Source organism: Acomys russatus, chromosome 20 (assembly GCF_903995435.1).
Source record: "Acomys russatus chromosome 20, mAcoRus1.1, whole genome shotgun sequence".
Taxonomy (NCBI): Eukaryota; Metazoa; Chordata; class Mammalia; order Rodentia; family Muridae; genus Acomys; species Acomys russatus.
In genome coordinates this window covers 49510851-49533270 of record NC_067156.1, presented here as the reverse complement: position 1 = coordinate 49533270, position 22420 = coordinate 49510851, and the positions used below count along the sequence as shown (strand labels likewise).

General features: G+C 43.0%; 1 protein-coding gene across 1 annotated transcript; it reads right to left on the bottom strand.

Annotated features, from left to right (window-relative positions):
• Nucleotides 1-1005: 1005 nt before the first annotated feature.
• On the bottom strand, nt 1006-21039 carry Napg (NSF attachment protein gamma). The gene is made up of 12 exons (XM_051163418.1): nt 20872-21039; nt 18272-18339; nt 16131-16215; nt 15409-15426; nt 14782-14812; nt 12631-12740; nt 12441-12507; nt 11889-11959; nt 6536-6614; nt 4111-4190; nt 3412-3541; nt 1006-1547 (listed from the first exon to the last, which is right to left on the bottom strand). Exons 1-12 carry the CDS (start codon nt 20925-20927, stop codon nt 1404-1406), a joined length of 939 nt encoding a protein of 312 aa, XP_051019375.1. The 5' UTR covers nt 20928-21039; the 3' UTR covers nt 1006-1403.
• Between the last annotated feature and the right edge of the window lie 1381 nt (nt 21040-22420).

Below are 22420 nucleotides of genomic sequence, written 5' to 3'. Positions count from 1 at the left end.
TCTAAGCCACAAAGGGGGAAAAGGAATGCTTCAAAACTAACTTTTAGGAAATAATAATGGGAGTTCTATGAGATATGGAAAGATTGGCAACCCAGTTCTAAATGTATGTCTTTCAAAACCAATTTTTTCCCCTTTTGGTAACTGTTTACTTTTTGTAATATACAGCACAACTCATGTTAAATTATGAACTCCAAATTACTTTAGAGGTTAAGAAATGCATGCATACTAGATTACAGGAACATTGCCTGTCATTCTGGATACATGTAAATGGTCTTAATTAGTCTCATTTTGGTCAAGAGACAAATAAGCTTGGACAGTCATATTTTTTTGTTGTTAAGGAAACAAGACACCAATACTCCAGACAGGGCTGAAGACGCCACAGCACCACTCTAATACGTTGCCTTCCGCATTTTGCAGTCACATGTAAGAACTACTGAGCTAAATATTAGAAAGCTTTTGTTCCAAGCTTGTCTCTGAAGACTCAATAATTTGAATGCATCTACTATGATGATGGATAACTCTCCTTTTCAAAGTGACACAAGCCCGCCCTCCACTGAAGCACTTTGTTTATTCTTATGTTTTCTACCCATAGAAAAAGAATCCTAGGATTGTCCCACTTCTTCATGATCCATATGCCAGCTGAGGCTACTGGTTCAATGTGGCCAAACTGACAGGGTGGGAAAGACGATCGCGCCATTCGCAGGTCTTTAGGTAGCACATCAAGTCTGGGGCTGACACTCCACACTCATTTCCACGGCCTGTGAGGGTGACAACAAAGTTCCCATTTCTCTGATCATCAGTGATCACATCACACCATAGGTGTGGCCACACACCATCACCATGCTCAGACACTGGGTGGCAGCTCTGGAGTACCAGCTGCTGAGGAGGACACTGTCTGCCTCTCTTTTGGCATCACTGATGCTGTCTTGAGAACCTTGCCAAAAGATGCATGGGCACCAAGTGACAACCCAGAAAGATGGTGGAAAGAACTACAACAGTTTTGAAATTATTATTTTGCAAAACAAACAAAAAAAACCATCACTTTTAGAAATGACATTAAATAAAATACATTAGAAATTATCCTAGAATAAATTACAAGAACCCAAGAGAAAAGAGTAGGTATGCATATTTCCTGCTTTGCTTATGATACAATTTGCCTAGAATTTGGCCTATACATTTTAAGATCAATTATTAAAATATGACAGTGTATTTTCTGCTTACAACGGAAAAGAAAAAATGCTTCACAGGTAGTGGACACAATGGCTGATGTGGGGAGATGGAACTTCTTATATAGTAACACTCAACATCAGAATCTTGGTGAAGCAGAGACATCCACAGGTGAGTCCTAATTCCACGAAAATGGCTTGTCAGGATTTCCGGCTGCTCATCTCTGGAGGTAGGCCCTAGCACAGGCCTCCTGAGTACTCGTCCTCTTCCTCCTCAGCAGCTGTGCTGGCAGCACCATCAGGCTTGGCCTGCGGTGTTGCTGGTGATTTCTTCTTGATTCCCCCTCCTGGGACCACCAAGCTCAGGCCCAGCTTAGCATACTGCCAACAACAAAACATGTTATGAGAGCCGGAAAACTAGAATCCAGTTAGCTATAAATAGGATGGGGGTAGAGAGATGGCTGAGTGGTTAGAAGGACTTGCCTGCTCTTTACAGAGGATCTGAGTTTGGGTCCCAAACCCACAAAGTGACTCCCAACCACCTGTAACTTTAGTTCCAGATCTCACCCTCTCTTCTGACTTCCACGTGGTACAATGCATGCAGGTAAACACTCATGTACACAAAATCAAAATACATCTTTTAGAGAGAGAGAAGTGCATGCGCATAAGGCCAGCAAGATGGCTCAGTGGGTGTTTGTTACACTAGTTTGACAGCCTGAGTTCAATCCCCAGAACCCATATAGGGATGGAAAGAAAGCAACTCTACAAAGTTGTCCTGACCTCCCCATGTGTGCTCTGGCACCTGTGCCCACACACGTTTCAGGCATGCATAGAGTAATAAATAAAAGTTTTAAGAGACTAGAGCCTAATCATCCATCTCATCAGAGAAATGCCCGGTGTCAGACCATGATGTGACCTGCTGACAGCTGTGGATGTATCAATTATGCACGTAACGTGGGAACTGGAACTATAGGCCATACTCAATTAGTAATACTTCCAGTGGTTATGAAGGAAAAACCAACTGAGTAAATTCGAGTGTAAACTGGGGACATTTTTTTAACACACTAGTTTTGGACCTGGGAGGAAAACTCAGCTAGCACAGGTTTTGCTTTCTAAGCACGAGGACCGAGTTTGGTCTCCAGAAGCCACATTTAAAAAGCTGGGTGTGGAGCTGGACAGGGCTCAGTTGTTACAATATCCACTATATAACCAGAAACCCGAGCCCCACCCCAGCACTCCCTTAACACACAGGTAGTGATAAAAGCCTATAATCCCAGCATTGGAAGGCAGAGACAGGAGGACCCCAAGGCTTACTGGCCAGCTAACCCCATCGGTGAGCTCCAAGGTCAGACCTTGTTCCCCAAATGAGAAGGACAGCATATATACACCACTAGGACACACACACACATCTTCAAAAGCATGTAAGAAGCCTGGGAGAGCACTGCACATTGTACTCCTTGCACTCTGGAGGCTGAGGCAGGAAGAATACATTCAAGGCCAGGCAGCACATTACTGCAGTGAGACCTTGTCTCAAAAAGAAAAGAGAAAAGAAAGTATGTGTAAGAATTTACCTGAAGAGCCCAGGACAGCCAAGGCTATACAGAGAAAGCTTGTCTTGAAAAACCAAACCAAAACAACAACAACAAAACAAAGAAACAAAAAAATCCCAAAGGTTTACCTGGAATAAAAACATTCAAGGTCTTAAGTTCTTTTGACAGTGTGACAAGACTCTAAATGCACAAAAGGAAACGGAGAAGGAAAGGCTCACAACTGTGGCTCCCTCAAGTGTGAGGCTTTCCTCACACGGAGACCACAGGGTTCTTCACAACAATCCAAAAGACAACTTCATCCCTTCTACTTTACAGATGAGGCTTGAAGATGACTAACAGCTTGCCTCACACAGGCCTACAGAATTACAGAAGCTATACATGACAGGCCTCTTAAAGGTAGGGAGCCTCACAGCATACAGATAAAGCAAGAAACACAGAGACAGAAGAAAGGGGAGGTAAGAAATGAGGCTGACTTTGTAATATGCACAAGACAACACAGCTAGTAAGCAAGCGGTGACGAACACATATGGTAGAAACTCACAGCACATAAATGTGGGAAAGTTCAACCCAATTGGTTGGCTCCTTCACGAGCAAAGTCTGATGTGGAAAATACAAGTATAGAGGTAGGAAAATCTCAAATCCATGGGAAAATCACTTCAGGAGGGAAGGCAGTTTAACCCCAAAGGCCAACTTACGTCATTGTCCATGTATTTGAAAAGCGGTGAGTTGCAGACCTCTGACACTTGATCTTGGTCTTGCTGGTCATACCCCTCCAGGAGCTGTTCAAGCGCAGCACAGTCTTCACTCCCGTTGAAGCCTGGTATGCTACACAAGCACAACCACATTTCGGCTCTTAAGACTCCTTCACCAGCAATAACCATCCCCAGCAAAGATCTGCAGGCATTCTGATTGTGGTGCTTGCAACCAGTGGGGAGATCAAAAATGCCAGTGGAATCTGATAGCGTACAAGACACTCCCACAGTAGCCAGTTACCAATACTCATTCATGACTCCACGAGGAAATGTCTCAATCTGATTTGCAACATATCATGCAGTAATTCTCCTTTTGTTGTTGTCATTTAAAAGGCAAAGATAACAAAGTAACTAAATCATTCAGCCACCCCTCAGAGAACAGCCTGTAAAGCTGAGTGGTAAAGCCTGAGTGGGGGCTGGAGCCAGAGCTCCATAAACAATTTGAGTTCTAGCCCCAGCATTGCAAGAAAACAAAAAAGCAATACCAACAATAAAGCAAAACCCCCGAAATGGCAGTCTTATCTCTTGGAAGATCTGTAGAAGAGTTTCATGGCTAAAAACACAATTTGTCTAAGTAGTGCTGATAATCAATTCAATCAACAGGAATGTCAACACTGCTCAGTGAAATGGGCCGAAGCTTACCTGTAGCTCTCCCTGACACACCTCTCTGCAGCCACATAATCATTTCTGTGAAGATGAACTAAGACCTGAGCAATTGTTTTCTGAAACAAGAAAGAGGCCAGGTTGTAAACTGATCCTATGGAGTATTGAAAACAACTGGAATCTAACTTTCAGAGCACTGGCTCATACGTGAGAAACGCATATTCCACAGTAACTCCCATAGGACACCTAGGAAGAAATACACTAGAATACTATGTCAGCTACAAATAGTGGATGGAGCATGCAGGGGTTTGGGAAGATGGAAGCAGCACAGTCCTGAGCCCAAGTGCTCTGAACAGACCCAGCTGGCACTGGCATTGCTGGCCTGAGGACAGCCTTTTTACCTCGAAGCCTGAGAATGCAGCCAGGGCAACTTTACAGAATTTCTTCCAAATATCCATGTTCAATTAATGTTGGAAGGGAATAAAAAGAGACAAGCAGTGACTACAGTTACAGCTTGGAATGTTTAGATCCTAGGGAATGTTTAGACTCCAGCGAAAACTCTGGCTAATAGGGACAACAACACTGACACTGCTTAGCTTGAAGATCAAGGACACCATGGAGAACATCTTACTGGGAGTGCAGCCCTTCTTAAGGCGTTCTATTTTGTCAGTGCTGTTTCTGTTTTAGTACTTTACTTTCAGTGATGTTGTTTGATTCTTGAGACAGGGCCTAACTGGAGCCCAGCTCATAATCCTCTTCCCTCAGCAGAACTAGGACTACAGACATGTGCTACCATGCCTGCCCCCACAGTGCACTCACATCACCTTGTGAATTCTCTCACTGATCCATCTCCTGTATCACGGAGTCTTAGCTGTGATGGTAACTACTGACTGTACCTGAGAGGACTCAGTCACATAGGAGGCAAGCTTTCCAGCACTTCCCAGACTGCCCATGCTTGAGGGACTATCCTGATGAGGCTAACTGAGACGGGAAGACCTGCCCACCGTGGGGAGCAGCATCCTAAGGGCTGGGGTCCAGGACTAGGGGAAAAAAGGAGGGAGATAGCGAGCAAGCAACAAGCACAAACAACTATCATGCTGTGTCTTGACTGCAGATGCAATGTGATCAGTTGCCTCAAGTACATGTTGTCTCAGCCGGGCGTGGTGGTGCACGCCTTTAATCTCAGCACTCGGGAGGCAGAGGCTGTGAGTTCGAGGCCAGCCTGGTCTACAAAGTGAATCCAGGATGGCCAAGGCTACACAGAGAAACCCTGTCTCGAAAAAAAAACAACAACAAAAAAGTACACATTGTCTCAAAATGTGACCGCAAATGAGTTCTCCGTTCAGGTACTATGTCTCCACATTTTCAAGTGGTTCACTTTTGCAGCGTCCATAAAAGTACTTTTCTCCATTAAACAGTTCTTTCCCACTTACTTCAACTGTGTTCACCGTAATGTGATACCACAGTGACAATAATTGCTTAGAGGTCTTCCGACTTGAAATGACAACTCTGGCACCCAGGAAGCTGCCTTTGTTACGCTTTCTGGCTGATGGTAATTCCCTAGATGTCTGGATTGTTACACTGCATATGCTGCTGTCATTCTCAGGAATGGCACTGGTCTATCCCAAGTGCAGGCAGCAGACTAAGGCTCGCTCTGGAGGGCGGTGGTTCTGACCTCAGTTGAACCCTTTGTTGTGATCTTTGGGGCTGTCCCATATACCAGACTTTCATTGGCAGAATGGGGTCCCAGTCTTATTCCACCTCTCACAACTCCAACTTTGGCTCTGCCCCAGGCACACACGGCAGACTTGCAGCAGCCACACGTGTAGGGGATTCCCTTCTCCCATGCTCTGCTCTCTGGGATTTGTCCCTGCTCTCTTAGCTCCCTGGGAGCCACCATAAGCTGCAGCTCCATGACAAGCGCTCAACCTAAGCTGTGTGTGTGTCTGTGCATGTCTGTGTGTGTGTGTGTGGCGTGTGTGTGTATATCTGTGTGTCTGTGTGCACCTGCATGCGTGTATGTGATGTGTATGTGTGTCTATGTGTGCGTGCTTGCATGTGTCCCCAGCTCCCCCAGTTTCAGGGAGGAGGCCTCTTTTGGAGTTTTGTTGCACTGTCTCTTGCCTAGTGCCATGACTAGGGGCATCTCTCAGGACAATGGACAAGAGAAAATAGAAACTCCCAGGGATGCATTCTCCTGGACTGGTGGCTTCTCCAAGCATTCAGTGCCCTCTACAGCCACCCATTTTTATTTATTGCCCAGAGTTTGCGGTGAATACTTTTGTATCATGCTGAGTAGTGTTATTGTAAGAAAGATAGGTAAGGAGCGCCATGGCCAGAAACAAGAACATAAGTTACTATTTTATGAAAGTAGACAAATATCCACAGAATCTTAGCTTAAATATGTATACCAATGTGTAAAATTATCTAAAGTGAAGCCAAACCAGGCATTTTCAAGGAATACCTTATAACAAGTTGGGTAGTTCTCAATTTCCTTATAAATATTTTTTTCTTTCTGAATAGACAGCGCAGCTTCATCAAACCTAAAGACAAAAGAAAGAAATGTCAGCAGGGCAGTTGTGAAACCTTCGGCAGAGGCCATCACTTCCCTGCCCTGTAGGATTCCCAGCAGCCCCACAACAGTGCCACCACTGGCTCTGCTTCTCAGGCTTCTCTCTCAAACGCCTGACTCCCTTCCGAGGCATCGCATCACTGCAAACGAAATGAAGGGCTTTGGCAAAAGGACTTTTTCCATTCAGTAAAAACTACCCACTAATGTGTACCTAACCACCTCAACAAACGGCTCTGTAAAATTTGCTAGACAGTCCTAGACTGGATCACCCCAGGCTTCCTTCCCTTCACATGACTGAACTTCCAGGTGCCCTGACCACTCCGTTACTCTGGCACGTCCTCACCCTCTCAGGCTCCACCATAGCTCGGTGGGTCCTAGTATGCTAAACCAACCCTGCTGCAGCTTTGATCTCAACATCCTTTCTATCCTCTCACATTCATTCCTGGTCCCTTAGTGGCAGTGTAAATGGAAAAGGGATGACCAAGCATTTCCCCCAAACACTCCATCCCCCATCCCTTTTCCTTCCATTGAACCCTAACTGGATCCGCATCTCCCTGTACTATTGTATTAGATTCTGAAACGCACGTGCTCTACTGGCACCTAATTCCAGGACTGAATCTGTTATCTTTAGTCGTTTCTCTAATCCCCACAATGAGCCGGAGGCCGTATGAACAACTGCCTGGGTTTAGCTCTGGGGGCTGATATAAGCCAAGAGTGGGAAAGGCGAGTGGTGTTGTGACCCACAATAAGAAGAAACTGAGGTCAAAAGCACAAAAATTATTTTCAGCAAAATCATAGAAGAAAACTCCCTCAACCTAAAGAAGGGGGTACCTATCAAAGTACATGAAGATACAGAGCACCAAAGGACAAGATCAAGACAGAAATTCTCCAGGACACATAATTAAAATACTAAATGTACAGGACCAAAAAAAAAAAAAAAAAAAAAGTATTAGCTGGTATAGTGGCACATGCCTTTAATCCTTGTTTGTGCTTGTTGCTAGGACAGCCAAGGCTACACAGAGAAACCCTGTCTCAAAAAACAAAACAAAACAAAAAACCCAAAAATAAAAAAGGTATTAAAAGCTGCAATGGAAAAAGAGAAGGGTCACATATGAAGGTAAACCTATCAGAATAACATCTGACTTTTCAACAGAATCTCTGTAAGCCAAAAGGACCTGAACAGGTGTTCTGCAAGCTCTGAGAGATGCCAGCAAAACCATCAGTCATAGTTGATGAAAAAGGACTAAGATTCCATGGTAAGACAAAATTTAAGAAATTTCTATCTACTAATACAGCTCTACAGAAGACATTAGAAAGAAAACTTCAGCCTGAAGAGGTTAACTACACCCAAGAGGACACAAGGAATAAATAACCCAGTATACCAAGAGTAAATCAAAGGGTGTGTGTGGTGGGCACCATAACAAAAAAAAATAACAGAAATCAATAAACACTGATCATTAATAAATCTCAATCTTAACGTCTTAATTCCTCAAAAGAAAAAAAGAAGGCACAGGATAACCAACTGGATTAGAAAATCAGGATTCATCTTTCTGCTGCATCCAAAAAACAGACCTCACCATCAACAATAGATGTCACCTAAGGGTTAAAGGAATGGTTATTCCAAACAAATGGACCAAAGAATCAAGCAGATGTAGCCATTTTAATGTCTGACAAAACAGATTTCAAACCTAAACTAATCAGAAAAGAAGAGACAGACAAGGACACAATGACAAGGACACAATATACTAACCAAAGGAAAAATCAAGAGGATATTACAATTCTAAACATTCGTACAAGAAACACATGGGCACCCAAACTCAAGAAATATAGTACAGCTAAAAATCACATATTGATCCCTCACACACTGATAATGGGTGACTTTAATACCCCGCTCTCACCAATAGACAGGTCATCCACATAAAAGCTGAACAGACACAGGCTGTAGCTAAATAATGGCATTAAATCACATGGACCTAGCAAACATCTACAGAACACCCCACTCAAACACTAAGAATTTATTTCTTCCCAGCAGCTCATGGAACTTTTTAAAAAAGCTGACCACACACCAGTACACATAGCAAATCTCAACAGATAAAAGAAAAAACAATACTTTATGTATCTGACTACCTAGGATTAAAGTTGGATATCAATAACAACAGAAACAGTGGAACGTGTACAGTCTAATGGGAACTGAACTCTCTACCAAATGAAAACTGAGTCAAGATAGAAATCAAGAAGAAAGTTAAAAACTTTTAAGGACTGAATGAAGAGAAAACACATCATACCCAAATCTATGGGCCACAATAAAGGCAGTTCTAAGAGGCAAGTACATAGTACTAAATACCTACATCAAAAAACCTGAAGATAGCCGGGCATGGTGGCGCACGCCTTTAATCCCAGCACTCGGGAGGCAGAGGCAGGCGGATCACTGTGAGTTCAAGGCCAGCCTGGTCTACAAAGCGAGTCCAGGACAGCCAAGGCTACACAGAGAAACCCTGTCTCGAAACCCCCCCCCAAAAAACCTGAAGATCTCTTATTAGCAATATAATGACATACTTGATAGCCCTAAAAAACGAGGAGAAACAATATCCAAAAGAATAGACAATCAGAAATAAAACTCAGGGCTGAAATCAATGAGACAGAAACAAGCAACAACAACAAAAATATGAATAAAAAGAATCAATGAAACGAAGAGTTGGTTCTTTGAGAAAATCAAGAAGATTGACAAACCATTAGCCAAATTAATCAAAAGACAGAGACAGAGAATCCAAATGAACAAAATTAGACAGAAAAGAGTGACATTACAACAAATAATAAAAAAATTCAGAGAATCTTGAGGACATACTTCAAAAACCTCTCTTACACCAAACTAGAAAACCTGAAAGAAATAGATGAATGTCTTGATACATATGGCCTAATGAAAGTTAAATCAAGATGATATAAGCAACTGAAACAGACCCATAATGCCTGGTGAAATAGAAACAGTAATTAAGTTTCCTAAGCAAAAATATCCCAGGGCCAGTTGGATTCAGCAAAAAAAATTCTATCGGACCTTCAAAGAATTAATGCCAATTTGCCTTAAATTTAATCCATTTTATAAAACCACTATTACCTAGATACCCAAATTACATAAAGAACATTCCCCCGCCCAAATAAAATTATCGACCCATACTCCTTACGAATATAGATGTGAAAGTTCTCAATGAAACACTTGCAAACCAAATCCAAGAACATTTGAAAAAGATTATCCATCACGATCAAGCTGGTTTCATCCCAGAGATGCAAGAATGGTTCAACATACATAAATCAATACATATAATCTACCATCTAGACAAACGCAAAGATAAAAACTGTATGATTACCTCATTAGACGAAGAAAAGGCCTTGGGAAAAAAAATCTAACATCCTTTCATGATGAAAGTCTTGGAGAGAGTGGGGATACAAGGGACATAACTCAACACAATAAAGATAATTTACAGCAAGTCCAGAGCCAACATCAACCTAAATGGCAAGAAACTCAAAGCAAGTCTACTAAAGTCAGGAACAAACCAATGTTGTCCACTCTCTCCATACCTATTTAATATAGTACTTGCATTCTTAGCCACAACAATAATACAATGGCAGAAGCAAGCCAAGGGGATACAAATAAGAAAAGGAAAAAATCAAGTATATTGTTTGCAGATGATACAAATGTATATATAAGAGAGCCTAAAAACTTCAGTAGGAAACTTCGACAGCAGATAAATACTTCCTAACACACAAAATCAGTCACTTTCCTATATACAAATGATGAGTATACTAAACAAGAAATAAGGCGAACAGTACCATTCACAATATATACACATATACACATACATGCACAAATACCTTGGGGCTAAATATAACCAAGCTAGAAAGACTTGTATAATAAAAACCTGAAGAAATTGAAGAAAGAAACTGAAGACACCAGAAGAGGGAAAGCCGCTGCCCCCTCCACGCTCATGGATCAACAAGATTAATATTATGAAACCAGCCATCTTACCAAAAGCAACCTATAGATTCAATAAAATCCCTATCAAGATTCTAACACAATTCTTCCCAGAAACTGAAAGAAGCATCTTTAGCTTCACACAGAAGCACAAGAAACACATGATAGCTGAAATAATCCTGAATAATAGAACTACTGCTGGAGGTATCTCCACGGCCAACCTCCAACTGTACTAGATTCACTATAATAAAAACAGCATGGTACTGGCATAAAGGCAGACATAATGACTAATGGGATCAAATCGAGGACCTAGGTATGAGTCCACACACTTACAGACATTTGATTTTTGTAAAGTAATCAAAAGTACACACAGGAAAAGTCACATCTTCAACAATGGTCCTGGTGAAACTGGATGACTGCATGGAGAAGACAATTCGAAGCAAACAGTGTCTTCCAGGCCCATGAGCACTGAACACAAATGCGCTTGCACAGACTGTGGCAACACCTATCAGACCTTCACAGCTTCCAGTCAGGTAGGGTCCCAGTATTAAGAGGGGACAGATACCCACTGACAAAGGGAAGTCAGCTCTCCACTGGTGTGTCATAGGCTCCTTCGGCTACACTCCAGGGCAGGCGCCATGCACAGGAGCAGTTTTATTTCATTCCAGATTTTTTTTTTTTAAATCTTATTGGTCTTTGGCTTTTTGTTTTGTTTTGTTTTGATTTTTGTTTTTGTATTAGTTTGGTTTTGTTTGAAAGGAAGAATAAGTGGGGAAAAAACAAAGTTGGGTAGTTAAGGCAATGGAGATATTTTAGGAGTCACTGGGGGAGAAGAAAATAACCAACACATATGTATGAAAAAATTTAAAGAAATGTGTGTATATATACATTATGTATGTATGTAAGTACGTATATATATACACACACTAAACAGCTCATTTAATGACATAGCACAAGTATCAAAAGCTGCTGACATTCATGGGTATTTAGGATGCTTTGTCACTTATTCCAAGAGAAAAGCTGACAGACAGGTCAAGATAACTCTTCTTCCATGCCGCCGAACTACTACCGTTAGGCAACAAAAGCACAGTACATTTTGACATTATACGATAGAAAAGGAGCTTTTAAGACCATGGGCCAACTCTTTAGAAGATGATAATCTTTTCCACTGGTTGTCCAGGTGTAGACAAATAAGCTACATCCAAGGTTATTTACAAGTCCCAAATGTAGATTCAGAATACACATGGATCCATAGGCATGCAGTTTTCAAAGCCGTACCTTCGACCTCGTACTAGCAGTCGGGAGGCTTTTCCTAGTAGTTCAACTGCCTGCCGGAGGCGTTCCTCATTCTGCAGGAATCAGAAAAAGGGGGTGTCACATAGTTAACGTGGAACTCTTAACACTCAATAGTAACTGCATAAAGCAATGGCCATCGACAGTAGCACAAAAACTGCTAGCCCATTCACTAAACCTTAGCAGGGGTGCTCAACCTTCCTAATGCTGCAACCCTTTAATAGAGTTATTCATGTTGTGGTGACCCACACCATTACGATTATTCTATGTTCATTGCTACTTCATAACTGTAACCTTGCTGTTGTTAATTGTAATGTAATTGTCTGTTTTCTGATGGACTTAGGTGATTCCTGTGAGAGGGTGGCTAGGCTCCCAAAGGGGTCACAACCCACAGGTTGAGAACCATTGCTCTAAAAGAAAAAAAGGGTTGTGGACACGGAAAAAACTTTAAAATATCTCCACTGCATTTTTCTTTTCCCATTATTATGGATAGAAATTGTCTGAGTAATTAAAGAAACAAATAAAATTCTGACTTACTTCGAACACATTTGCTGTCTGCTGATACAACCGCACAGCCTTCTCTGGGTCTACATTCTCTATGAGCCTGAGTCAGACAGAGAATACAACTTGTATGAGAACTAAGAAACTTGTTTCCCAAAGGACGTTACCAAGACAAAAGGGAGTCTTCTGTCGAGCCAGGGCCCGCCCGGCCGCTGCGCTCACTCACTTCCCGGCTCGCTCCAAGGCCATGGCTGCTGTGTCGGGGGTGCCGTTCTCCAGGTACATCATGCTGGCCTTCTCAATCAGCTGCACGGCTTCGGGCAGTTTCTGCATCTCCTTCAGGAAAAGCAAGTAGCACAGGACAGAAAGTGTCTCAACTTAAGAAATGGAGTTTTAACAATTAGAAATTCAGTGATTTTACGCACACACATTATTTTTTGAGACAGGGTCTTACATTAATCCACTTGGAAGTCACTATGTAGACCAGACCAGCCTCATACTCAGAGCAATCCTCCTGTCTTAGCCTCCCAAGTACTGGGAGTTTTAGGCATGAACCACCAACCACATCCAGCTTATCTCACTTTTTATAATACTGTCAAAAATATTAAATGGCAACAAACGTTAACGAAGTGACTTCACAGTTACACTGTAATTGTGAGACTAATTTTTAAAAAATTTTAAAAATCTGTCTAAATCCCATGCTTTCATAAAAAGTTGTTTCATGGCTTCCTTAAAAAAAAAAAAAAATCACCACAACCTACAGTTAACAGCAGGCTTCAGTGCCACACTGCTGCAGTAACAAGCCAGGGCCAAGTGGCCGCTGTCTGTAAGAGGATATGCCACCTCCCAATGCGAGCCACTCCTCTCGGCTGAGCCCATTCCCGCTCCTGGTCCACCTGGGTGGTCTCCCCTCACCCCTGGCTCCTCCCTGAGGCTCTGAGTTAAGACAAGCCTGAGGCTCTCTTCTAAGCTGAATCAACAGAATCGAGTGTGTGTCTCACTAACACTTTGTGAGTCTCAGGATCTTGGGGGCCCAGATTTTCCAAGCCAAAAACTAAAGCAATTTTAATGAAAGAGCTGAAAAAGGAAATTGCTGCAGTGCTGGCTGGGACAGTGCAGCGACTCTGACTCTCACTTAGAGGTAACAGACTTCCTGTGCATCCAAGTAAGGCTCACAGTGGCCTCTCAGGTCTGCTCTCAAACCCAAAGGTCAGTTCCTCACTAAGCTGAGAAGCTGTTAGATTATTTCCAATAAATGGCCAACCTCACTGCTACAAATGCCAACAATAACATTTACAACATTATTCAGCTGCGGAGATGAGGCTTAAGACTGGAAGGCACTACACAGAGTTGCTATGGTTAGTCACATAGGATGAAATAGCCCTGATCCTTAGCAGAAAAAAAAAGGAAATGAAAGAAAACAAAAACCAAAAAGTCCAATCAAAGAATGCAAGGGCTTGAACAGTATACACGGAAAGGTACGGAAGAGAACAGATGCAGCAAAGCTACCAACCGACTCTGGCCGTCACTCCCCTACCTATTTGCTAAATGGGCAGCACACCTGTAGCATGGCGGCGGGAAGGGAAAGCAAGCACACACAGCAGTAGACAGCAGATCTAAAAATCAACAACGAAAAGCCCAGCCTATGTGTGCTTGTAATCTCAGCCTTGGGGAGGTAGAGATAGATGCCTACCAGGAACTAGGGTCAAACTAGCCCAATCAGTAAGCACAAGGCCAGAGACTCTGTCTCCCAAAACAAGGTACACTGACGGCCCCTGATGAAACCCAAGGCTGAGCTTTTCCTCTGCAGCACCCATACACATGTGTGCATGTGTACACACACACCCATCTCACTATACTACAACAGGATAAGAAACATAAATGTGGCATATCAGTCAAAATATTCCATTATTCCACTCAAAAGGAGTAAGGTAGAGCAGCATTAGCTAGGTTGTAACTCTCTGGACTCCAACCTGATATTCATAAAACCAAAAAAATTATAAAGCTAATTTTCCTTTCCATAACCCACAAGCAATTTAAACAAACAAATATATCACTGTAAATTTTTACTGCATCCATTTGACCTCGAGTTCTCAATGCGGGAAAAGCTCATGGCACTCCCGTCAGCAGTGCCCTGTCTGCTGCACGGCTCAGAGCCTCGAGCTTGCCAGCTCCCCTCACACCACACTCTCCATACGCTATCCTAACTGTCACTGTGTGTCCACTTAGTGCCGCCCTGGGCAGGGCGTCTCACCCCGACTTCACTTGCACTCCCACAGCCCTCGGCCCCTCTTGCCTCGCACAGCAACGTGAACTCTACCTTGCAGCCTGTTTATTCCCTTTCCCTCCGCAGCTGTTTGGATACAGTATTACTAACCTTCAGCATCATGCCAGCTTGCTCATAAGCTCTGCAAGAGAATACAGTTTCTCTGATGAGACCTCAGCGAAGTAGGAGGGAAAAACCTGGTGCAGACGGTAAACATGGAAGTGACCAACAAAAGGGACCTCAAGCACACCGTGTCACTCCAGGCCTGCACTGCCACACTGCAGTTTCATGCTTTTTATTTTATTTATTTACTTTTTAGGGCAATGATACCTTAGGAGCACCAAACACTGACTTGATTTTACTTAGCAAAATTAAGTCAGTCTCAGAAAGGTTAGAAGATAAGCCGAAGTCTAAGTTTTAATACAAATCAACACACTCCACAAGAGGCGAAAGCTCACGTCTCCTCTATAGGAACTGAACACCCATCAATAAAGGAAGAAAAGTGATTCCCAAATCATCTGTGTTTTCACAGGCAAAATATTATACAGCTGTGAATTTAAAAATCTCTCTTTTTAAATCAGTTCAGCTGACGACTAAAGCAAATGAAAATAATCATTTTAATTAAAATAACATGAGTATTTAAAAATGCATAGCTTGAGCAAAAGTTCTCAGCTTAGAGCAAAACACCAACTTTTAAAACATCTGCAAACACATAAGAAGGGTGAAAATATTACTTACTTGGCAGCATGAAAAAGACTGAGTGGGTATAACGATGCCAACATTAAGGAAAAAAGAAATCAATGGTCCCCAGAGACCTACTTTCCAAAGGCAGTTAACTAAGTCACTGGTCCCTCTAGTTTCAAAGGGGAAACCCTACGAGTAAAGCAGTGACACCCTGCGCTGCTGATGGTTCCTACAAAGCAAACACTGACGAGACCCTGCAGCCTTTTAACTGCTTTACATCAACAGCATCAAGTGCAGGAGCATCAAGACTAACGTGCACACGAGATAAGAAGGACGTTTATAAATGACAGACAAGAACACTTCCTTCTAGAATGCTTACCAATCGTCAAACATCAAGGAAGACCAATTTAATTTTTTCCCAAGCAGCTTATGCATTTTCAATGGCTGCCCTTTCACTTTCTTTTCAGCACACATTTGGAGACCTCGTTCATTTCACCGAGAGTCAACAAGGCCAGGAGCAGGAAGAACTAACAGCCTCACACGGCCGCCGCTGCTGGCACCGACACTGGCTCAGGGTCGCTCTTTGGATAGTCCCAGGGGCTTTAAAGCGCGAGCACGCACACGCGCGTGCGCGCGCACACCCACCCACCCACACACACACACTGTTCACTCTTTCCTAACTGAAAAGCACTTTACTTCAAACACTGAATTTATAACAGGAAAAAGGTGTTGTTAAAATCTAGCTATTTCATTTCTTTTTAAGCTAAAAAAGATACGCCCTGTTATTTTCGTGGGCAACAGCTTCTCGTAGACAGGCGTCTTTTGCTTGCTCAAATTGCTTGGCATTTTTAAAAGCAACAGCTGAAACAGAAAAAAAAAAAATAGACTTTCTATTTCCATCATTAATAGCTCTAAAATGAATCATTATTCAAATCAGCTTTGTATGTGAAACATTACGAAATACACTGATTTCAAATAGGGAGTTTATAAAAGTGTGAAATGTTACTTTTACCTAAAGCAAGTCACAATCTTTCTGAGAACACGTTTAGAAGTCTGTTAAGTTTTAACTGTTGATTTTACCAAATGTTGGTGCAGCTTCCATTGAACACCAAGAGCTCCTTCTAGCACCTACTCCCACATGCCCCTGAGCAGGGGGTGGGGGTGGGGTTGTGTCTAGTCACCCAAGAAAGCACCTCGCCCTCCAGCTCCTTCTCATCCGCTCACTGAATGACTGACAAACTGAAGCCAACCAACACATTAGTTGTCCAACAAACCTTCCCTTTGGGCACAGTCTTTAAGGACCACGTCATTTTTGAAGGCCAATGCTTTACTATTTATTTATCTACACTGCTCACAACAGTGTTCACACTGCAGGCTGCTTTACAAGGGTGCTTGCGTGGATAGCCCTGATGATAGTATTTAGAATGTTGGAAACTCACTTAAGGTGGATTATGGAAGCGTAAAAAGCACACTGCTCGCTCTGCTATTCTGAGGCAGGCTCTCCACCACCCCCCTAGCTGGAACTCAACTATACAGCATAGACTGACCTCTGACTTGACCTCCTGACTCAGTCTCCCTTCTAGATTTTTTTTTAAATGTTCTCAGCTATTATTTCTTAAAACCACACTCTCGAAGAACTCTCTAATAAAGTGTTGAAAACAAACACAACACTGCAACAACTCCTATTCCAGCTTGTCCCTAGTTGTTTTATAAAATTCCATCTCGTGGCTAAATTCTGCATACAGTCTTAGGGAAAATAAACAAAAGACACTTTTTAATAGGAAACTTAATTCAGAATATTTACAACTGAAAGCAGCACACGGTCCTGGAAGAATAAAGTAAAGCTGTTAAATTTCCTTCATAGAGGGAACTTAAGAAATGTACTTTTGGTTCTAAAAGAGACTATATAAAGTATACCCTAAAATTCATGTAAAGCTCAACGTTAAACAAACTTATCTTTAAATATAAAATACAAGCAACTTGCATAATGTAAGAAACAAAGCTGGCTCAGTATTTAAATACAAGCTGAAGATTCTTCTATCCTCCTTTTCAATAGGATAAGCCCTCTGTGTGAAACAGTGGCAGCTTCAAGGTACCTGGTTTACTTCCTTTGGAGATAAACAGAAACTAAAATTTGGTGAAAAGTGCTTGCCCTTGGTGATCTCCAAGCCAGGATCATTAACAGTCACAGATGCAAATATGCTTGAAGGACTTCAAATCTATGGAAAATCTTTATTGTGTGGTCAGAGAAGCTTGTGGAAATCTGCCATGTGGATCCAGGGCATCAAACTCATGTTGTCAGGCCTGGCAGCAAGCTCCTTCACTCTGAGCCACCAGCCTCAAAATTACATTTTATTACTTCATACTCAAAATGATAGCAGATGGCCAGAGATATCATATCATTCCTTAATAAAACACTAAGCTTTTAACAAATTCCCTTTGTTACCTACTTTAGACACTTTATATTTATATAAGGTGAATTTACTAAAATGTGCATGGAGCTTAAAACTGTTTGTGAACATTAAATAGTGCATCTCAAAATGAATCTCATAAGCATCAATGTGGAAAACACAAGATTTGTAGATCCCCTTCAATGAGACTAGTTTTTAAAAATTAACCTATTGAAAACTCTTGATTCAGAGCAGAAAGTCTAAGTCAGAAACAACACTTATGAATACCCATGAATGTGCTAACATTGGGCTGCTGACACTGCCCCAGGGCTGCTGTCACTCAGCTCTCAGCACATCTGGAAAGAGCAACTCCAGGAATATGCAAAGCCCTGTGCAGTTGTTCGGCTCTGCTTTTCCGTTGTAACTAGTTAAGTCTGACAGGAAGGTTGAAATGATTATGCTAAGATAAAGTTGTCAGATTAAGTTAACAACACGCACAACAGCAACAGGACTCCAGTCACAAATACCTGCTTTTCCATATTCAGAAGCGGCACTGTCATAGTCTGGTTTCCATTTTAAAAAACCCGTTTTCAGGCTAGAATGAAATAAAACAATTCTTATTAAAAAGATAGCATCAGGCACAGGTCCCTCATCTTCTTAACTCTATCTAGACTTATCAAAATAAATGCACCCTCACTTCCTCCTGCCCCGCTCCATCACAAATGTCGTTTGTCTTCATCGGAAATGTCTACATACCATCCAAACAGAACATGCATAGTCCCCAGACCAGCACCATCTAGTAAATAGAAATTTGCTAGAAATGTACAATGACCCCATCCCAGATCTACAAAACCAGCAATTCTCTGTGACTTAACAAGCCAGTTTAAGTGTACGTGAACAAGCTTGAGGACCTGGAAGTACACCATCCTTTACAGCTGAGAGACTACGAGTGAGAGCCATGAGCATCTGTTATGCCAAGGTCAGAGGTAGCAAGCCCCGAGGAGACTTCAGGGACTAAGGGAACAACAGTCAAGAGAAATAAACACACACACACACACACACACACACACACACACACACACACACACGAAACAACAGCAACAAAAACCCAAGGGAGTAAATCAAAGGCTTAGCGTCAGCCACCACTGAATAGGAGAAAGAGAAATGATGGGTTAGGACAACAAAGAGAAACGGTCCTCGAGGACTGACGCTGGCTGAGAAGCCAGAGCCAAAGACAAGCAGTGGTGGTCATCTTTCTTGCCTTTTTTTGCAGTGATTTGTTTTTATTCTTGAAAAATAATTTCAAACTTACAGTTCAAGCTGATTCAGTAGGTACAAAACTTGTGTGTGCATTAGAATTGCTGCATACCATTTCTATTATAAAAAGCCTGCTTACATACAGCACTGCTGACTTTGTATGAATCCAGGGGCTACTGAGCTAAGAGACAGGGCCCTCAGAAGTACACTCTTCGTAACATGACACATGTCTCAACTACCCAGAATCTACCTCAGAAGTCACTTGTTCCTGTAACATTTATTTTGTATATTTAACATTTAACATACATACATATATGTATATATTCTAACAAGATTTAAATGTGTAAACAGATTTTCAAGTTTGTGAGGAATTTCATCTCAGAAAAATAAAATCCTTCAACTGCATTTAAGCTGAGAAAACGTCTAGCAAAACAAAGCTCTAACTCTTTGCCCCTTCACCAAAGCACCCATTATACCCTATACGAACGAGACTGTGGACGTCTCATCCCCAAACAAGGTATTCTCAATCAATACGCTGGAGAGAGCTTTTTAAAGCTGCAGATCAGCCCCAGGCAGTTGAGCACCATTAGTTAGCAAGAATAAAGGCAGGCCCTATTAATGTCAGTTTGGAGGATAACTGGTTACAGACCTTAACAGGTTTTGTCCTGAAAGAAAACTTTAAGAAGAAAATGATAATGGGCAATATCACCCCCCCCCCCAGAAAATAGGGAAGAATCCAACAGCCTCTTCTATACTTCTGACCTATTTTTCCTGCCACCCACTGGCTCTTCTACCTGGAGCAACTTCAAACACCCTTCAGGCCTGAATCCAACACATACCCCATCAGAGCCACAAGCCTGTCTATCTTAACAGCAGGTCTGTCCCACCGTTCTCCCAAGGGAGCCGCCTAGGAGCCAAGCCCTCAGCTCCACACACAGCTACCTCGAGTTGCCTTAATCTCATCCTGAAGTTCCCATAACGCAACTTTATTATGGCTGAGAGCGCATGCTCTGTTCTTTTACGTTTGCTCCCATCAGCTAAAGAGTTTCTTGGGATCACCCTCGGTAATAATGGCTGCCTTTCCTAGCCACTGCCTGAAAGCAACGTGGTGTTATCGGAAAGGGCTTGTGGATTTCCACTGCATAAAACTGGCCCCGAGCAGATGAGCAGCCTTCCACTGGTCTCCAGGAAGTTTCTGGCTGCCTTGGTTCCTCTTTTGTAAACTGAGGCCTTCTATTTGAAAAGTTGTTAAGATTCACCTAAGAGCGTACTAAGAAATGTCTTGGGTCAATAATCGTTAAATATGTGTGTTGGAATTCATGAAATTAGGGGAGAGGGTCATATTGGTGTCAAAGGATTAAGGAGAATTCGCAGTTTCCCGCACAGCTGGGTGCCTACAGTGCCAGGAACCAGATGGTGGCAGAATACCCACAGGTCTAAGAACGCTTAGATCTTGCCCCCAAGGAAATAGGATGCCTAAGGGTGAGAGTTTCCAGAATTAAGTCTACACTCCCGCAAGGCACCAGGACCTTTTCCTAGCAGTGGCTCTCCACCTCCACCGGGCGATTTCATCCATGGGTCACTTCTAGCTATCATCAAGAGGAGACAAGGTGCCCACCCCTGAGTCCGCAACTACTCAAAGACGAGCAGAGCGGCCGCAAACCCTGGGGACCAGGCGCCCGGCCGACTTGGCTGTCACAGGGGTATCTGCTGCAAATGCCGAGGCGCAGGCGCACCGCCGACTACAGGGGAATGACCCACAAGGGACAGCACCACCCCGGGCCAGGACAGCACACCGCCCTCCCTCCTGATCAGTCCGCGCGCACGGCCGAGAGGTGAAGGTCACCAGCTCGGCGGACACTCCACGCACTACTTCTCTGCCTTGGCCAGATGCTCCAGCCCCTCGTTAATCTTCTGAGCTGCCATTGCCACGGTCGCTTGCTGATGAGTGGTTCTGCCTAAAGCCCAGCAAAACACCCGGAGCGTCGGCGTGGGAACGCTCGCGGAGGAAGCCGGGAAAGACGCCTACGGTAAGCGATGAGCTCAAACTTCCTGTGGCATAGAGGTCCGGAAACGCGTGTAAAGGGGCGGAGCTGTGGCGGCAGGCCTCGCGCATGCGCAGTGATGCGAAGCTGGCCTGATGGTGCTTTAGCTCAGGTGTGGTGTTACTGGAGTGACTGCTTTCGGGGCGTTGGTTACCGCACTCTACAAATATTTAAGTCTCAGCTAATGTTTGTCGAGTACTAGTCTCGACTGGTCCTGGAAAATAAGAAACACTCTTCCTACTCCCCTTTGCCTATTTGGCCTTGCAAATTTATTAGTTTCTCAGTAATAGTATTTGCTCATCAGTCACCTTATATGATTTTATTCCTTCGTTTTATAAGGCAGGGCCTCACTATGTTTCTTCCTACCTCCACTTTCTAGTGCTGGCACACCGCCAGTTACCAACTTTGATTACTAGTTCTAGCTATGTATCCATGAAAACATACTCCCAGACTCTTTCTCCATCTTCCCTCCCACACTGAAAAATCAAACAAACAAACAAACAACAACAAAACAAAACAAAGACCAAAATAACATTCCATCTCTGTAGACCTGCTCTTGAATGAGTGCACATGGCTGGAAGAAGCAAACTAGCTTGCTAACATTGTTTAGTCTAATGACTGTAAACTTGAAGCAGTCTTTGTAGGGCCCCTGAGCAGAGACCCTACTTCAAATGTCTGCCCCAACTCACTTGGGAAACTCTTCACGCCCTTCTCCTCAAACTCCAACACACTCCCTGTGCTTGTCTGCCAACTTCTACTTCCTGTTTAAAACAACAACAACAATAACCAGAAGAGCTTTTCCAAATAGCCTCACCTTTCTACCTGCCAATCAGGCATCATTTATTGAAATTTCTCTAGCAACAATGCAGAATTGGGCTAAGGCCTTGTGATTTGATAAGAATGGCCTCCATAGATTCATATGTTTGAATGCTTAGCACGAGTCCTCAGTTAGTGGAACTGTTTAGAAAAGATCAGAAGGTGTGGCACTGTAGAAGAACAGATAGCCTTCTTGGGAAGGGCTATGGCATTGCTGAAGGGGTGTGGCCTTGTTGAAGGGCTGTGGCATTCATTGCTGAAGGAGTGTGGCTTTGTTGGAGGGGTGTGGCCTTGTTGAAGGGGTGTGGCCTTGATGAAAGGCTGTGGCATTCATTGCTGAAGGGGTGTGGCTTTGTTGGAGAGGTGTGGCCTTGTTGGAGGAAGTGCATCATGAGGGTGGGCATTGAGGTTTCAAAAGCCTAGGCCAGGCCTGAGGGTGAAAATGTAGCTCTCAGGGCCTTGCCTTTCTGCCTGGTGCCACACTCACCATTATGATGATCATGGACTAACACTCAGAAGCTTTAGTCAAGCCCCCAATAAAATTCTTTCTTCCATAAG

Coding starts and splice junctions, on each gene's coding strand:
- Napg (XM_051163418.1), bottom strand. CDS start 20,927: ATGGCAGCTCAGAAGATTAACGAGGGGCTGGAGCATCTGGCCAAGGCA. Junction 16,216..18,271: donor TTCTGAATATGGAAAAGCAG/GTATTTGTGACT, acceptor TTTCTGTTTCAG/CTGTTGCTTTTAAAAATGCC. Junction 11,960..12,440: donor AGACAGCAAATGTGTTCGAA/GTAAGTCAGAAT, acceptor TGATTCCTGCAG/AATGAGGAACGCCTCCGGCA.